Below are 18,154 nucleotides of genomic sequence, written 5' to 3'. Positions count from 1 at the left end.
AGTCCTGCCCCCCGGGGACCCCGACCCCCTGAATGAGGTCATCACAAGGCAGGTGGGGTTGCCATCACAGGGGCGGACAGCGCCTCCGGGGACACCCATGCCCGCGTGTCCCGTGGGGAACTCGGGTTTCCCTCCCCCGAGCCGCGCTTGCTGTGAGCGGAACTGTCCCTACGTAGCCAACGGCGAAGGGGACATACACATGAAGGTGATTCATAGAGAAGTCAGCCAGGGTGACGCGGGTCCCTCTGCAGGCAGAAATCTAAAGGAAGACCATCCCGTAAACCCCACTGCCATTGTCTGGATGAACTCCTGTCATCTTTCAAGCTTTTATTTTATAGTTTGGACAAAGGCGAGAGCGATTCTGAGTAATAATTCCATAATGAGCATGTGGCCACCATACGGGTGACAAGACCTCACGTCTTCACCAATAACGCCCGGCAATGTCGCCTGTCCTCCCGACGGCGGGCCGCGGGCACCAGGGGCCCCGTGCAGGAGGCGGGGGGGCAGGGGCGGGGGGACAGGGCCAGGGGGCGGCCACCCGGGAGGCGGCCCGCTACACGTGCTCCTTGTCGAACTCGCACAGGAAGTGCATGGTGACATGGCAGGCCACGTCGTTCCAGCCGCCCGAGGCCACCATCTCCACGCAGTCCTCCTCGTCGTAGGCGTTGTTGGGCTCGCCGCTGCGCCACTTGTTGAAGGTCTGCATGGGGGAGCGGTCCGAGTACACGAACGTGCCCTCCCTGTCCAGGTCGTTGATGCCGATGAAGACGCGGGCCAGGCCGGCCTGCGCGATGTAGGCGGCCATCAGGCCGTTGGCGGCCTCGTCCTTGGGCATGCCCAGCGTGCCCCCGCGGCCCTGGCAGGACAGCTGCGCGTCCACGTACCTCTTCTCCTCCTTCACCAGCAGGTAGATCTTACTGTCTGTCTCGCGCACGCCGGCCACAGCTGCGGGGGGGGGCAGTGCTGGAAAGTGAGCACTCGCGTTTCCGTAAGCACACTCGGTGCGCGGCACACGCGCCAGACACACGGACCGCGGTCTCGGGGTGGGGAGGGGGCGGGGAGACGCAGGGAACGTACCATTTTTTATGAACTTCAGCTCGGTGGTCAGCTGGGTGACCTGGTTATCCATCTCCCCGATGGCCTTCCTCAGCTGGCTGCACTCGCACGGGATGCCTGCGGGGACACGGCCCTGGCGTTAGCGGGTGACTGCCCCCCCCGCCCCCCACCCAGGCAGAAAGCTTATTGGGCAAGTGGAACCTGCGGGCCCTCTGGGCTGCAGATCCCAGGCTCCACCCTGAGGGCGAGGACGAGCCGTGGAGCCACTTCAGGGCAGCGCGGTTCCGAAATAGGGCTCTGGTTGGGGGAAGGAAGAGGGGACGTGCAGGGGGACAGGCTGGAGGGTGGCGCCGGGGCCGTGACCCTGCAGCCACAGAGAAGCGGGACCCTCCGAGGACGGTGGGGGCCCCAGGGCCTGAGGGCTCATCACACGGCACTGCCGGCCGTGCCAGCTCAGGTCAGGGTGCTGGCCCTTCGGGGGGCCCCAAGCCACCTCCCGTGAGGAGCACTGCTCGTAAGGGCCTCCTCACACCCCCGTCCCCATCCCCACCGCAGCAGGGGACTTGGCCACCACCAGCCTGTCGCCTCCCCCAGGACCAAGCTGGGCAGCCCCTGGAGAGCCCGCGTGCAGGACCCTCCTCTCCCCGCAGAGCCCCTGGCGCAGGGTCCAGCCGCACTTCCGGCCTGACCACCCCCCTTGGACGACGGGGCCCGCCTTCCAGAGTCTCAGCCCCTGTCCGTCACCCGGCGTCCAGGTCGCCCTCGCTTCCCACGCCCAGATCCGGTTCCCACTCGGCGTCCCAAACCACACTCGGGCCCGGGGCTGGTGCTGCAGCAGGAGTTCGTCGGAGACCCGGGCCGTCCGCGCTCCCCCCCAGTGGCCAGGCTTTCGGGGTTGGGCTCTGCAGCGACAAGTGCTGGGCTGGTCCCCCGTGTCCCCGAGCCTCCTGGACGGCTCCACAGGCCTCCTGGCCTCCTCCCCGCAGGACCGGCCATGTCCAGAGGAGGCCACAGAGGTGCTGTGCCCGGCCCGGGACGGCTCTGCCGGGTGGACGCCCACCAGCCTTCCTCCTCCCTCGGCAGCGCCGTCCAAGCCCTTCAGACTTTACTCAGAAACCTCTTTTCCCCCATTTCCAAGCTCCAAGCTTTCTCAAGGCCTATTCTCTGAATATCACAATCGGGATGAATGACAGCAAGTGGAGACACCGTATGAGAGAGAGAGAGAGAGAGAGAGAGAAAGAAAGATAGGCTGACTCAGCAAGTGGACGCCTGAACGTCTCGCAGACACAGGGTCTGGGGGGGGGGGGGTCAGGACCAGCCCCTGGGAGGCCTGTTAGGCTCCAGGGCTCCCCACCCCCAGGCCTGACGGCAAGCCCCGAGCGAGGGGCTGGTGGCAGGGACGGAAAACACAGAACAGCTGTGCCGATGGAGGACGGCACGGATGGCGGGGACCAGTGTGGGACGAGGCAGGACAATGGGCAGCAGGGGACAGAGCGGGACGGTGGTCGGCGGGGGACCTGCCAGCCGGGCACGGAGGGTGACCCACACATGGGGCCGCGGGGCATGGCAGGCACGCACCAGGCAGGGGCCGGGCAGGGCCGGGCTGGGGGCCAGCAGGGTGGGGGAGGCGCGGGGGAGCAGAGGCAGCAGAAGCCCACGGGGAGGGGGCCCCTAAGCCCAGACCGCTGCGGTCTTAGTCCGTGATTCGCACCGACTTCTCCAGCGTGATTTCCCCCACGTCTTGGTTACTCGAAATAATGCGCCATGAACCCGGGGGCGCAGACGCTGTTGGAGTCACGGCTGTTTCCCTTGGATATATTCCCGGGAGCGGGGTCGCTGGGTCACATGTAGCTGCATTCTCAACTTGTTGGGGACCCTCCACACTGTCCCCAGAGTGCTGCGCCAGCTTGCCCTCCCTCCAGCAGGGCACGAGGGCTCCCCTTCCCCGCCTCCTCGCCGACACCTGTCCTTTGATAACGGCCAATCCACCAGGTGTGATGTGACCTCTCACTGTGACACCGATTTGCATCCCCCTGATGGACTAGACGTGTTCAGCGTCCTGTCAGGCACCTGTTGGCCTTTCGTACATCTTCCTTAGAAAAATGTCTATTCGGGTACTTTGCCCATGTTTTATTTTTTTATTTTTGTTTTTAGGATTTCATTTATTTATTCGTGAAAGACACAGAGAGAGAGGCAGAGACACAGGCAGAGGGAGAAGCAGGCTCCATACGGGGAGCCCGATGCGGGACTCGATCCCGGGACCCTAGGGTCACACCCTGAGCCCAAGGCAGACAGACGCTCAATGGCTGAGTCCCCCAGGTGTCCCTGCTCATGTTTTAATTAGGTTGTTTGGCTATTGAATTGCATGAGCTCTTTATATGTTTTGGATCTTCACCCCTTAACAAACGTGCAGTTTGTGAATCTTTTTTCACTTTCTTGGTGGTTTCCTTTGCTCTGCGGAAGCTTTTGGTTGGAGGTGGTCCCACTTGGCTTACTTTTCATTTTGTGGCTTAACACGTGAGGTGTCCTATCCAAACACTCGTGACCAAGGCCCGCATCGGGGAGCTTCATCCCGGTGTGTTCCTCCGGGAGTTCCATGGGTTCGGGTCCTGCATTGAAGTCTTTAGTCCATTTCTAATTAATTTTTGCGAGCAGTGTACGATAGGGATCCCGTTCCATTCTTTTCTGTGTAACTGTCTTATTTTCCCAGCGCCGTTTATGGAAGAGATCGTCGTCTCTCCATGGAGTCTTCTTGGCCCCCTTATCAAGTGTTAGTCGACCGTGTATGCCTGGGTTTATTTCTGGGCTCTCGGTTCTGTTCCATTCGTCTGTGTGACTGTTTTTATGCCAGTGTCCCGCTGGTTCGATTACTGTAGTTTTATGAGATAGCCTGAAGTCCCAGAGTGTGATGCCTCCCACTTGGCGCTTCTTCAACTAACTCTTTTTTTTGCACATTATAAGCTTCGCAAGCAATGGAAGCCCCTCAAGACTTGCTATAGAGAGGAAGAAAAACCAGCCAACCAGCGTGCGCATCCATACATGGATGAATGGGTTGATGAGCTGTGACATATGTACACAGCGGAGACTATTCAGCTCTAAACAATTAGGAAACCCTGTCATTGGGATGTTGTTGTTTTCTTTTAAGACTTTACTTATTCATTTGAGAGAGAGAGCATGAGCGAGGGAAGGGGCAGAGGGAGAAGGAGAAACAGGCTCCCCGCTGAGCAGTGAGCCCAACTCGGGACTCGATCCCAGGACCCCGGGATCACGACCTGAGCCGAGGCAGGCGCTTCACCGGCTGAGCCCCCCAGGCGCCCTGGGAAACCCCGTCATTGGTGACATGGATGCACCCTGCAGGCCTATAGCTGGGTGAAACGAATCAGGCGGAGAAGGACAGACTCCGCAGGACCTCACTTCCATGTGTACTGGGGGACGGGAGCCAGCGGAAGGGTCCCCGGCATGGGGTAAACGCCCATCAGGGATGTGACGCACGTGAGCCCCGTAGCTGACACTGCGTGACACACTGGGCAGCTGGGAGGACGGCAAGTCCTCTGAGTCCTCATCGCAAGGATAATCTGTTATTTCCTTTTCTTTCTTTTCCTTTTACTGTTTCTAGATATGAGATGGGTGTCAGCCGAACCTATGGTGAGGATCATTTCACAGTATCAGTGCATCAAGCCATCGTGCTGTGCGCCTTAATCCTTTATGGGAATGTATGTCCGTTATCTCTCAATAAAACAAAGAAAATGCAGAGACGCCTGGGGGGCTCAGCGGTTGAGCGTCTGCCTCCAGCTCAGGTCGTGACCCCAGGGTCCTGGGATCGAGTCCCGCATTGGGCTCCCTGCATGGAGCCTGCTTCTCCCTCTGCCTGTGTCTGCCTCAATCTGTGTCTCTCATGAATAAATAAATAAGTAAAATCAGAAAGAAAAAGAAAGAAAGAAAGAAAGAAAGAAAGAAAGAAAGAAAGAAAGAAAGAAAGAAGAAAGAAGAAAGAAAGAAAGAAAGAAAGAAAGAAAGAAAGAAAGAAAGAGAAAGAAAGAAAGAAAATGCAACTTTTAATACATTTTTTAAAAGCCTTGGACCCTCTATGTCATACCTGGTTCTCCATTAGGGCCAGGGGGTCCTATGTCACCAGAATCTCCTTTTTCACCTGAAAAAAAAAAAAAAGAGAGAGAGCAAGGTCAGACCAAGGTCAAGCAGAGGTGGGCACATCACATGAGGTCAGAATTGCCAAGATTCATGGTGTTATTTCTTCCACGTGTAATGTCCCAGGGTTCCCCACAGACCCTCCCTTTGCTGTGAATACGGGGAGGTGTGCTCTACAGATAATTAATTCTTCAGGCTCTATGGATGTGACATGGAGCATATACTCATGACGAGATGAGAGAGATTACCAGACGGTCCTTCTTGAAGTTGATTCTGAAAAATCCCGGTTGTGTCATAGAACAATCTGTAGCTATCATGTCACGAACCTTGAGTCGGTAACAACTAAATCTGACTCCAGTGCTCGCCCCCGTCACGGCAGGGGAACAGAGAAGGTGGGATGTTGGCTGTGGGAGGGCCCGGGGACCTTCGGGGCCGCCGGGCCTGAGACACGGCCTCCTGGGGACAGGACACGCCCCACAGCCCCCGCCCCACCCTGCTGCCCAGCTTCGAAAACAAAGGGGTTGGACACAGTCGTGCCAACAACGCTGTCTGGCTCCTGTAAAGTCAGACGACAAATCCATCAACGGCACATGAGTACTCCTGCCGTGTGATCTTCGTCCTCCCTGAGACAGCCCGGACGTCCCCGCTGGCGTGGGACGGGGAAGGAGCAGTGCCTCCCCCGCTCTGGATTCACATTGTATCCCGTCCGCGTGGAGAGGCAGAGGGCGTCGGTCCCGTCCACACGAGCCTGTGACTCCCTCGCCAGCATCGGGGCTTGAACGTGACCCGAAGGTCGGCTGGACGAGGGCCCGGGAAGCTGAGCGCGTGAGCTAAGCCAAACGAGGGGCTTGTGGGCACGCTGTCCCTCGGCGAGACGCTGGCCTTCACCCCGAGCACGTGTTGTGTACGAAAAGCACACACGTCTCTACTTGGGCGCCAGCAGGCGTTGCGTTCTCACCGACAGCTAAGAGGTGGCAACGACCCAAATCCCCAGAGGCAGATGCATGGCCCAAGGACATGTGGTGTAGCCACGATTCAGCCTCAGGAAGGAAGGAAACGAACCGTGAACACGTGATGCCAAGTGGACTAAGACAGACGTCGGTGCATCCCGTGGAACACGCAAACCCGTGGAGAGGCGGGAATCGGATGAGAGGGGGCCACGGCGGAGGGAGGGGCCCGGAGACCCTGCTCCACCAGGACTAGGTCCCTCCTCCGAGAATGAGGCGTCCCGGAGACGGTGGTGCTGGCTGTACGTCACTGCAGGTGTGCTTAATGCCCTGCCTTGTGCACTCCGAGATAGTTAAAGTGGCCGCTTTTATGTGATGAGTATGTCACCACTATTTGTCAAAGCCTTTGTGCAGCACACCTGTCCCTCTTTGCACCCTGCAGATCTAGGTGCTCTTTCCCTGGTGGGCTGTCCCAGCAGGTGCTCCCCACGGCTTTGCCAGGAGACACGTGGAGCTGGCCTGTCTCCATCACGCTCCTGGCAGAGGACCTGCTCCTGCCGGGGACGGGCTGCAGCTACGGGGAGGTGCGTGACCACCAGTCAGAACAAACCGCCCCAACCCACTCACAGCTCACAACCCCGACAGAACCCTGGTACGGGCATGGAGCAGCCCACACCGCACCCCTCCCTGCCGCAGGTGCTCGGCAGCCGCCGACCCCGCCCCCCAGCCTTGGCCTCCTCATTAGCACCCCCAGGAGAGGTGGGGAGGCCTCCACGGGCCCACTCATCGCGAGCTCAGGGCCCGGGGACTCCAGCACAGGACACACCAGGGGCTCGGAGCATCCTCGTCCTCCTGGGCCTGGGCCTCTTGACCTGCCCACCTCTGCAGGGCTGTGCCATCAGACGAGGCCGCGAGAGGGACCCACGCACCCGCGGGTGTCACTACAGGGTTGCTTTCACACTGGCTGTTGCCTTCCTGGGCCCCGTTCTCACGGAGAGCCACCCCAGATCTCAAGAAGTCACCAAAGCTGGAGGTGGACAGTGTTTCTGGAGCATGGCCCTCCCATCACCCAAACAGGGCTCAGCGCTTCATTCTCCGCCCGGGTGCCCTGTGAATCCTCTGGGACTGGGAGCGCTCGCCCCACCCTGGGTGGCGCACACCCTGCAGGCAACTCTGACCGATCCCAAATGCAAACCCTGGGACCGAACATACCGTGTGCAAAGCACACAGAAATAAACAGGCACAGCCCCCAGGCAGGACAGCCAACCTGCAACCATTCGAGGGCGCCCGCGCATCCGCCGGGGAGGGAATGGGGCAAGAAGGGCGTCGCAAGTACCTTTAGAACCAATGGGACCAATTTTTCCATGGCGACCCACACTGCCCTTCTGTCCTTTGTCACCCATGTCTCCTGTAGAAAACAACAAGATCAAAGTTGGTTGGTGCACAGGTAATTCAGAACACCTCCTGCTCAACATGACCCACACGCACACACGCGCACGCACACACACACGAGAGGAGACGGAGGTGCACAGCTCTCGTCTTCGTCTCTTCCAGGTCACGCGAGTGATGGGCCCTGGGTGGTTCTTGCTGATAGTTTCTGGAGGAAGGCACACCTCCCCCGGGAAGTCACACGCGCTGCGGAACGAGCACCAGCCCCGACCGCAGCCACGGCCCCTCCTGCTCGGCAGCTACATCGGTGCAGGGAGGTTGTCTGGCCTCCGTCCCGGCCCCAGACCACATGGAGCAGGCCACAGTCCCACCGACCGGCCCACGGGCTGCCCTCGGGAGCTGGAGGTGCACGGGTGGCTCTCGTCCCCGGAGGCCAGCGGAGGGGGAGGGAAGGTTGACAGAGGAAGGCCCAGGGAATGCTTCGTGACCCCCAGCAGGGCCTGGTTGCACAGCACCCATCAGAGCCTTCCGTGCGGCACTGAGGGTGGCCACCCCGCTCTGCCCCGAGCCCCTCCCACGGTCGCATCACCACAGGCTGGCCCAGGGACCTGTCCGCACGCCGTGAGCCCACAGGACCGGCCTCGCTGACCGATGCACGGCGACCAAGACAGGCAGGTGTCGCCCATTCACAGGACAAATGGCGCCAGCAGAGGGGATTTTCTCGACGTGAAGGTTTTCTCCCACAATGTTCTTAAACACCTGGCATCCGCTCCCGCCCGTCGGCGGGTGGTCCCCGCAGACCGAAAACCGAGCCAGCAAATCCCAAGCAAATACACGCAGAACCCTCACGGTAAAGGGAACATGCAATCAGATTTAACTTAATGACCTTAAACTGAATAAAACTAAAAGCAATTTGGTGCAAGCAGCTGTGCAGGACAGAGGTGACGGGAAGGACTTTATGCTGCATCCGGGCGAGGCTCAGCCCCCTGACACCTTCTCACGCCTTAACGCTGGGGCTGGCCCCGCCGGGAGCTCCTGGATTGGCGATGTTGCCTACATCAGGGTTGGACAGAGATGAGTGGACAGGGCACAGGCTTCGGGACCAGCCCCGGCTGACGGGGAAACACCCCCGTGACACACAAACAGCTGCCCTCACACTACCTTATCCACAAAGCACACTCGTGTCCATTGGCCTACTTGGTCACAGACGTGACCTGCTGCACAGACAAGGCCCCGTGGGCCTGGGTGGCCTGTCGGGGTCAAGCCCCAGTGTACAGCAGGACCGACGGAGCCATGACCTGCTGCTCTGAGGCCCAGCGCCCCTCTCCAGGCGCCATGGTAGGCGGGGACGACAGGGAGACCGAGGCCAGATGGCCCAGCCGCAACAGAGGCGCCTCAGGCTGCAGACCCTGTGGACGGCGTGCTGTGTGTGGTGCCGGGGACATTGGGGGATCGGACACCTGTAACAGGTGTGAGAAGTGTCGTAACAAGAGAGGCGCCGCGGGGAAGCCCTGGGGAGGGGCCCGGGACCCAGCTGGGGGTGGGGGAAGGCGACCTGGGGGCTGACGCACAAACCGGCCAGGTCGGGAGTTAGGAGAGAGACAAGACGGGGTTCAGGCTGGACACGCATCTGGTAACAAGAGGGGCTGGAAGGGGGCGAGGACACGCGGCCGGGGGAGCAGGGGGGCTGCAGGTGCACTGCAGCCGTGTCGGGGGTGGGGAACATAGGGCTTGAAGTAAAGCCTCGTCTGGGAAGGGGTTGGCAGCGGCGATGGTGGGGAGGCGCCGGGGCACGCAGGGGCAGGGGAGGGGACCAGGAAGTGGGCGTTCCCGTGGGGACCCCCAGCAGGAGGGTCCAGCAGGGCCTCAGGCCAGCGAGGTGGGGGTAACTGAAAACAGGCGGTCTGGAGGTCACCCTGCAGAAGGTGGGGGCACCCACAGGGTGGGAGCTGCGCCCTGACACTGGTGGGATGTGGTGAGTGTGAGGCCCTGGACAGAGCAGGGCCATCAGTTGAGCACTGCAGAGAAGCCTTGGGATGAGGACAGGCACAGGCCTCCGGGTACGAGGTCACAGGGACCCCAGGCAGGGTCGGGGGCCCAGTGGAGAGAGTCAGGGCAGCGGGCAGGGAGCGACGGCAGGGGGCGGGGGCGGCACCCCAGGAGGAGGGGGTCCGCGCGGGGGCAGCGCTGGAAGCTGGCCGTCCATGCTCCTCTGTGTCCCTCCGGCCACCAACCCTGAGTCACTGCCAAGGAGCGTGCTCCAGGCTCCCGCCCAGCCCTTCCTGCCCTCGGGGTCCCCGGGACAGGTGCGCCTGCGTCAAGCCCACGGTGAGCTGCCAGGGCCGCCAGAGGGAAACGTAACAGAACGGTTTCCATCGGCGGTCACCCTGCTCCCGACGGTGCGGCCATTGCCGCCAAGTGTGGGCATGTGGGGCGACAGGCCAAGGAGTCACTGTCGCGGAGGGACGCCAAACGCCACCCTGACGCTGTGCTTAAGGAGGAGCAGGGGCTCCGCCGCCAGGCCAGCGGATCGGGCTGCCCCCAGCCCTGCGCTGTGTCCCCGCCGCCGTCTGGAACATCCCGGGGGCCCTTGCCTCCCACGCGGCCCGCCCGCCCTGCCCCCCAGGGCTGAGGCCCTGACCCCTGCGACAGGAGCGGCAGGTGACCGGGGCTCCACGCGGTCAGGAGGTGGCGGGGACGGGTGCGCCTGCAGGAAGGGAGACACCAGAGCTCGCCGCCTCCCATCGTGGGGACGTCGGTCGTGTCCGGCCAGGGCGAGGCCGTCGCCAGAGCCCAAGCAGCAGCAGCCGGATCCCAGACCTCGGCCTCCGGCCCGGGACAAACACACGTGCTGTTCCCGCCGCCCGGCGTGCAGTGCTCCGCGAAGGCAGCGCGGCCGACCGAGTCACCTCCCTTGTCCCGACCCGGGGCCCTCGGGCCCACACGTGTGGTCAGAGCATCAGAGGTGAGGACGGTGCTCCCGCTCAGCCTCTTGCAAAGAGCATCCTGCAGCAAAACCCTCCGCGCCCGCGCCCTTCCGAGGCCACGGGGCCGCCGTCCTCCCTAAACTCCTTGCTCCCAACCCTCCTGGGCCATCTCTGCATCGCATGCCCAACGCCAACGCCGATTCACGGGTGTTGCTGCGCCCGTGGCCCTTCCTTCCCTCCCCGGCGGGTACTGAGCCCTGCACCTGCCTTGGGAGATGCGTGGGACCCGGGCCTCCTGAGGAAAACCCGAGGCCTCACGGGGCAGATGTCGCAGGCGGTCCTTGAGCCCCCACCGGGCGCCCACCGCGCCGGCACCCTGCTCTCAGTGGGCCCCGGGCACCCGGAGGGTAAACCTCCATGTGTAAGCAGCCCCACGAGGGGACACTTGCTGCCCCACGAGAGCCAGGAAGTCAGAGCGGCCAAGCGGCCCACCTGAGCCACGCAGCACACTGGTGAAGGCTGCCCTTCGGTGGCTCAGGGTGTGGGCCCCGCTGTCAGGCTGCTGGGAGCCCGGCCCCAGTCCTTCGCCTGGGCACCCGGGACACCTTACCGACACTCTGAGCCCCGGCATCGTCATCTGGGCAGTGGCACCAGAGCGGTGTCCAGCGCCTGTGTCGCCGAGCGCCTGGTAGCGTCTGCTTCACCCGGACTGAGGCCTCCGTCGGCGTCCAGGGCTCCAAACCCCAGAGAAGGGCTGACCGCTTGTGGGAACACCAGCCCCCCGGGCTGTGCCGTGGCTCAGGGCCCTCGACCAGTGGGGAGCAGGGCAGCCACCAGCAACCCCTTTGCCTTCACCAGCGGCCCCTCTCCCCCTAGACAGTGGCCTCTTCCACTGGGCCCCCCCAGGCCCTGAGGCACCAGAGGACCTGCTCATGCCACACGCCCAGCGGCCTTACAGGAGCACCAGAGTGGGGAGGGTTTGGGCACTGGGGCCAGCGGGCCTGGAGGGGGTTAGAGACCCCAGCCCGCCGTGCACACGCTCCCACCCCAGGGCAGAGCCGCTACCCGAGCAGGCTGGGAAAAGCTGCCGTTCGCTGGTGCTGGGCAGAGAGCACACTGACACATGCATGCACACACATGCGTGCACACGCCATACATGCTAACACACATGCATCTATAAACCCTTCATGAAAAATTGCTGGGGAAGCTGTGATTTTTCATAGGCCCCTGCGTGAACACACACGTGTGTGCAAACATACCTGCACCTGTTCAAACACATGTACACACACACACAAGTAGACACGCACACACCCCTTATGCTCATGCGTGTGCACACAGGCCACCCGAGGTTGTACAGCTGGTGAGCACCAGCTGGGTTTGAGCACAGACCCCCAAGGCACCCAGGAGGCCCCCCAGCACCCCTCACGCTCGCCCCCTGCCAGCACCCCTGCACACTGACCTATTGCTCCCAGTAGGAACATTCTACCTCTTGGGTGTGTTGGGGAAGGAGAGGTGAGAACCATTAAAATCTGCTGAGACTGTCAACACATTCTCTGCAGCAATCCCAGGTGGTTTGCGTGGCTGACCTCTTTTCACCCACGCACATTTCTTGGGAAGCAGCCCGTGGGTAGAAAAGGATCGTGGTTATAAACCCAGAGGCTCCCAGAGGAGCGCGGATTAGAACAAGGGCTCTACTGCCGCCTTCCTGCTCCCAGGAAGGTTTTCTTGCTCCCCCAAATGACAAGAAGCTTTTTGCAAAAAGCAAATAAATGTCCCTCCCTTGGTTGTAGGAGATGATTGGAAATGCAGCAGAGACACTTAGATCCCGTCCCCTCGAGTTTGAAGAGCTCCGTGCAGAGCTCCCCAGGGAGCTGGGGCTGATGCAAGGCCCCTTCCTCCTCCCGTTCCACTAATGAGAGGTGTGCGAGAGCCGTCTGTCCTCTAGACACACACGAGGAAGGAAAGAACGGGAGCAGCTCGCAGCAGGCACGTAATTCTTATTAATTTTAATGAAGATCTCACGCAGTCCTTTGAAGTGGAGACGGGGCAAATAGAACACTCAGAATTCAGCTTCCCCAGCGATTTTTCATGAAGGGTAACGGGCACGGTGCAGAGCCCAGAAAGCCTGTCCCTGACGTAGGGTCACCCTCCACCTCCGCCTGCCAGGAGAGTCCCCAGCTCCTCAGACAGGTGGCCCAGGCGCCTCCCTAATCCTGTCTTAGCAGCGCATCTGGGAATGAGGAGCCTTGAAAACCGTGGTGACACAGGTCGCAGGCCGTGTCAGCAAAGCCAGCTCTGTACTGTTGCCACAAAGCTGTGCACACCAGGCATGGGGGAAGTCTTCTCCTTTCAATAAAGGACACAGGACAGCAGGAGGTTTCTGCAGACCCTTCAGCCTGCCTCTGTTATTTCAGAAAAAGCATCCATCAGCTTGCCCGCACTTTCTTTTGTTTGAGTTCCCTTCCCCGGCAGGGGCCTGCTCCGAGTGCTGGCCTGAGATCCCCCAACACACGGCAAGTCAGCCAAGGAGCCATCCCTCCTGCAGCCCAGCCCCACTTGGACGCAGCTGCATTTGGGGGAAGCTAAGAGGAGCAGATCAGCCGTGGGGGAGGGAGTGCAGGTGCAGGTGTAGGTGCAGCTGCAGGAGAGGGTGTGCAGGCTCAGGTGTAGGTGCAGCCGCGAGGGAGGGCATGCAAGTGCAGGTGTAGGTGCACCTGCGGGGCAGGGCGTGCAGGTACAGGTGCAGCCACGGGGGAGGGAGTGCAGGGGCAGGTGTAAGTGCAGCCGCAGGGGAGGGTGTGCAGGTGCAGGTGCAGCCGCGGGGGAGAGCATGCAGCTGCAGGTGTAGGTGCAGCGGCAGGGGAGGGCATGCAGGTGCAGGTGTAGGTGCAGCCGCAGGGGAGGGCATGCAGGTGCAGGTGTAGGTGCAGCCACAGGAGAGGGCATGCAGCTGCAGGTGTAGGTCCAGCCGCGGGGGAGGGTGTGCAGGTGCAGGTGTAGGTGCAGCCACGGGGGAGGGTGTGCAGGTGCAGGTGTAGGTCCAGCCGCGGGGGAGGGTGTGCAGGTGCAGATGTAGGTGCAGCAGCAGGGGAGGGCATGCAGGTGCAGGTGTAGTTGCAGCCACAGGGGAGGGCGTGCAGGTGCAGGTGTAGGTGCAGCCACGGGGCAGGGCATACAGGTGCAGGTGTAGGTCCAGCCGCGGGGGAGGGCGTACAGGTGTAGGTGCAGGTGCAGCCACGGGGGAGAGCATGCAGCTGCAGGTGTTGGTGCAGCGGCAGGGGAGGGCATGCAGATGCTCAGGACCCACCCGCAGCACACACCCCAGGGCAGCATCATGAACAGCACCTCCAGGGCAGCTGCCGACCGATGCCCGCCTCTCAGCCGCCCTCCGAACCCAAGCTGCATTTCAATGAGTGCCCAGCGGGTTCCCGCGTGCACCACAGTTTGAGAAGCATCGGCGAAGCTAAGCCTTATGGTCAGCAGACTGCAGACAGCCCAGCTCGGCGTGGCCAGAGCCTTGGCCGCAGACCTATCCTCTACCACCCGGAGCGGGGACACGTGTACGCACCCCGGGACCCTCAGCACGGTGGGCAGGGTCACCAGAGATCTGAAGACAGTCAAAGATACTGAATTTCAAGATATTTTTCAATTGATCAAGGACCTTCCATGTCCCACATCTCACATGAGGCCCTGGAGTCACCAAGACGGAAGTGAGTGGGCCCCACTCACTGCCCCACTGGCCGTGACCTTGCATGGAGCCCAGTGAATAAAGAAACAGGCCTGGGGTGCCCACCACATACCTGTCAGGAGTTGCCATAAAGGGCCAGTCACTAGCCGGGCCACCCCCCAGGATCCCAGGAGAGCTGTCCCTTGACCCTCAGTGTCAGGGACAGTTCATGAGTCTAAGCAGTTGATGTGTTTTCTGGGATGGATTCGGAGTCCCATGGTCTTCTTGCCCTGCAAAGCCCTAAGAGTAGGTGTCGGGGCAGGGGGATCCATGATGCCCGCGAGCCCCCAGGACCTGCTCTGCCTGCATGTGCTCCCCGCTACGTACACTTGCACTGCTTCACGAGGAAAATAATACGCTTAAGAACCACTGGTGTGAGTGGCTGCATCTTCCTCTGGCACCGCTGTGAGGGCTCCAGCTACCTTTGCAGGTCACCCCACCACATGCACAGAGCCTCACAGCATGAATCGCATTTGAATGACCTCACTTATACATACATCTAATATTTTTTCTTGCCCAAAATTTTCTACCTTAGCTGGAACATAACATGTCTTTTAAACAGAGCATGAAAAATAAAAAAGAATGGGGAGAAGAGGGAGAGCAATTAGCTGTGGAGGCAAAGGGCAAGGGACGTGCCCACTAGAAGCCAACAGCAAGGTGGGGTGCCAGGAGGAAGCACCGCCCCCACCCCCAGTGAGAGCCCCTGGGACCCAGAGAACAGGATGAGACCCAGAGAACAGGGCGCCCTGGGCCAGCTCCCACCCGGGGTCTGGGTGAGCAGTGGGCGATAGGCAGGGAGCTAGTGGATCACAAGGGACCGTCCCCACATCCAGCAGCCCATGAAGGAGGAGCTGTCGGAGGAGCAGCAGGCCCCGTATCAGCAGCTCCTGCTGCCTCTTGCCTGCCCTGGAGGTGAGTTTGTCCAAGATGTGAAGGAGGAACTGAGGGTGAGGCAGGATTTGGGACCAGAGGGGAGGAAGCCCTGCTCTGGGGCATTTATGCAAAATGACTCACAGACACCCAAGGGAGGGCCCCACCCTGCAGTGATGAACAGAGAGAAGGGTTGGGCATCACCCAGAGAACATGCCAGAAGGACAGGAGGCTCAGGGGTGTTGCCAGAACTCACACAACTCAAATGAAATAAAAAATGTGGGGTTGGAAGAAGCTGAGGACAGGACACCACATGTGATCTTTTTTGCGGCTGTCAGTCGAGACGCCGGAGGGAGGCACTGGGCCCCCGAACAGCCACCGTGACGCTGTGCCCAAGCGGGAGCACCCCTGCCCGCAGCCCAGGCCCGGGAGGGGAAGCGCACCCTGGCTGGCACGGTCAGATAACAACCGAGGAAGGCTTCAAAGCAGAGTCGTGGGGGCGAAGCGAGTGCTGGTGTCGGGGCAACCAGGGGTCTGCAAGACCCCAGCCTCCCCTCCCCAGTGAGTCTGCAGGGCCTGTGATCCTGCCCTACTGTGCACTTGGGAGCACAGCAGGCCCCACCTCGCCCAGCCGCTGCTGCCTGAACAGGTGCAGTGACATGTGTTGGGACCCCCCGCCAGCCGTGGCCGCCACCCCGCCCTCTGTTCTCCCCACAGACGGGCGTGCGTCCCAGGAGCCATCAGCAGGGAGAGGACAGGCACCCAGCATCACCGTGGCAGGTGGCGGGGGGGGGGTACTGGGGGGGCAGGGTCTCCCACGGCAGGAAGGTCCTTGATGGGACACTAGACACAGAGGAGAGGTCCCCCCCCCTCCGCCCCGCAGGACAAACCAGACTGTGGAAAAGCCCACAGAGACCAAGGCCGGTGAGCAATTCTGAAAACAGAGCAGTCCCGAAATATCTGCAGGGCGTGCCTCACACTGACTTATACGCCAGCCAGAGAAGAAACAGGAGCTATAGTCTTCCAACAATTCCATAAAGAATATCACTGGTAGGAACAACCATCGCAAAATAAAACTAACTCGGGCTGAAACAGGGGCCCAGCGGGGTCCGCGGAGGCCACGGGAGCTGAGGCCATCCTTCCTGGGAGCTTTCCTGCCGGGGGGCAGAGGGTGACACTTCCGAGGTGGCCCACAGCTCTGCACAGCCAGCGGGACCCTGAGCGCAGCAGCAGCATGTGGAGCGTCCGTGCCTCCGGTTATAAATACGTGCTGACATCGAAAATTAGCACATGCCCTTGCCGAGAATACCAAAAACACAGGAGTGAGACAGAAAAATTTAAATGCCTATAATCCTACAGCCCAGAAATACCTACTACTAATATTTTGGTTTCTTTTCCATCCTTTCTCTGTGTCTTTTTGTAAATATTTTAATGAGTCACGTGTCTGTTCTTGTATCCCGTTTTATCTTCTTCCATGTGTCACGCTATGGGCAATCTTCTTAAAACTCACCCAAAAAAGGATACTTCCTACATTTCTGCATAACTGCTTCCACTACTCAGTCATCTAAACACACGCGCTTGGGTTGCCGTGTTCTCCGCAATCTGCACTTCGCGAAACCCCAAACCAAAGCTGCTCATTCGTCAGCGGCGGTGCCAGAGCCCTGACGGCCCCAACGCTCGCTGACGCGGGGCCTGGCGTGTCCAGGGAGTCGCACCGGGTGACCTGGCAGCTGCTGGCCTGGGGCTGCAAACAGCAGGGGCCAGGCCGGTCTCTCACACCCTAGCCCCATGGAGGCCCCCACACTAGAACAGGCCCTCAGCACTGGGATTTTAAGTTACTAGTGGATATTGGGCATCCATTTATCTTTTTTTTTAAAGATTTATTTATTTATTTATTCATGATAGACAGAGAGAGAGAGAGGCAGAGACACAGGAGGAGGGAGAAGCAGGCTCCATGCCAGGAGCCCGACGTGGGACTTGATCCTGGGAGCAGGATCATGCCCTGGGCCAAAGGCAGGCCCCAAACCGCTGAGCCACCCAGGGATCCCCTTGGGCATCCATTTAAAATGACTTCACAGCATGAAAAACGGTTACATTGAAATTTGACATTAAATTTAAGAAATAAGATGCAAATTTATGTGAACAATACAATTAGAACAAAGGGGGGGGGGGGAGGCACCAAAAAGGAAATATACTAAAATAAGTGGCAATCTCTGGATGATTTTATTATGGATGATTTTCTCACCACTTCAGGTATATATAAACTTTCTATCACAAGCATATGTCGGAAAAATTTGAAGCAAGGCAGTTGCTTAATGAATGTAGGACTTTACTGCCACTTGCTTGCTGAGCTCAAACATCGCTACTTTGAAAAAACACCAATGAAATATGATCGTGAAATGAATTTGTGATGGCCTGGAGTAGGGGGGCTATCCACTTCCTGACTGCAAAGTATAAAATCACCCACACAAAAAAGTAGAGGAACATCCCTTTTACCGTTGTGCAAATTTCATAATTAGTTCAGTAATAAAATAAGACAATATATCACAGCACTTCCCACTTTCATAAGAAGGATAATAATAAAATAGAAACTGCAAGCACTAATTAGTTCTGAGATACTTTTACTTATCCCAACCCAAGGACTCTGTGAAGCAGTTCCAGCACCGCGGATGGGAAGATGGACCCCACGGAGTAAGCAGACCGCAGAGCCCGCCCCGCCGGCCCCGGTCAGCCCTTCCCTGAGTCAGCTTGGCTGGCTTCTACCCAACAGCCACTACCTCCTTGTTTCTCACAGGGGCCCCAGGAGCAGAGCTCCCTCCTCACTCCCTCCTGCATTTGCTCAGCACACGGATGGAGAGTGTTCCTGAAAACACGGGAAGATTGTTTTTAGTGGGAAGTACACGGACCAACGTAAGAATGTATGTGCAGATAGCGTTTTTAAAGTTCCTAATTCTACTTCTGGCAACTTAACTAAGGAACTATTCAGAGACACGCACAGAAAATACAAGTACGAAACTATCTTACATATCAAGAAGAAAAAGAACGCATAAGGATTTTTTTTAAGATAGAAAAAGACAACCAAAAAAGAAGGA

The 18,154-nt window shown here is 59.6% G+C and overlaps 1 protein-coding gene across 11 annotated transcripts in view; it reads right to left on the bottom strand.

The window, feature by feature from the left end:
* Nucleotides 1-312: 312 nt before the first annotated feature.
* The window catches only part of COLEC11 (collectin subfamily member 11), a 33,460-nt gene continuing 15,618 nt past the window's right edge, over nucleotides 313-18,154 (bottom strand). For 4 of the 11 annotated variants that reach the window (XM_035700823.2, XM_035700820.2, XM_049095964.1 and 1 more), the window contains 4 exons: nucleotides 7,486-7,557; nucleotides 5,153-5,206; nucleotides 1,078-1,173; nucleotides 313-963 (listed from right to left, as the gene is read on the bottom strand). In XM_035700823.2, coding sequence (XP_035556716.1) covers nucleotides 554-963; nucleotides 1,078-1,173; nucleotides 5,153-5,206; nucleotides 7,486-7,557 — 632 coding nt within the window. In that variant the 3' untranslated portion in view covers nucleotides 313-553. The remainder of the gene's footprint in view (nucleotides 964-1,077; nucleotides 1,174-5,152; nucleotides 5,207-7,485; nucleotides 7,558-18,154) is intronic. The other 7 variants (XM_035700824.2, XM_035700821.2, XM_049095966.1 and 4 more) reach the window with 3 other exon arrangements.

The sequence above is a fragment of the Canis lupus genome, chromosome 17, assembly GCF_003254725.2.
Source record: "Canis lupus dingo isolate Sandy chromosome 17, ASM325472v2, whole genome shotgun sequence".
In the NCBI taxonomy this organism is placed as follows: Eukaryota; Metazoa; Chordata; class Mammalia; order Carnivora; family Canidae; genus Canis; species Canis lupus.
The sequence above is the reverse complement of the archived record's forward strand: the minus strand, read 5'-3'. Positions and strand labels throughout refer to the sequence as shown.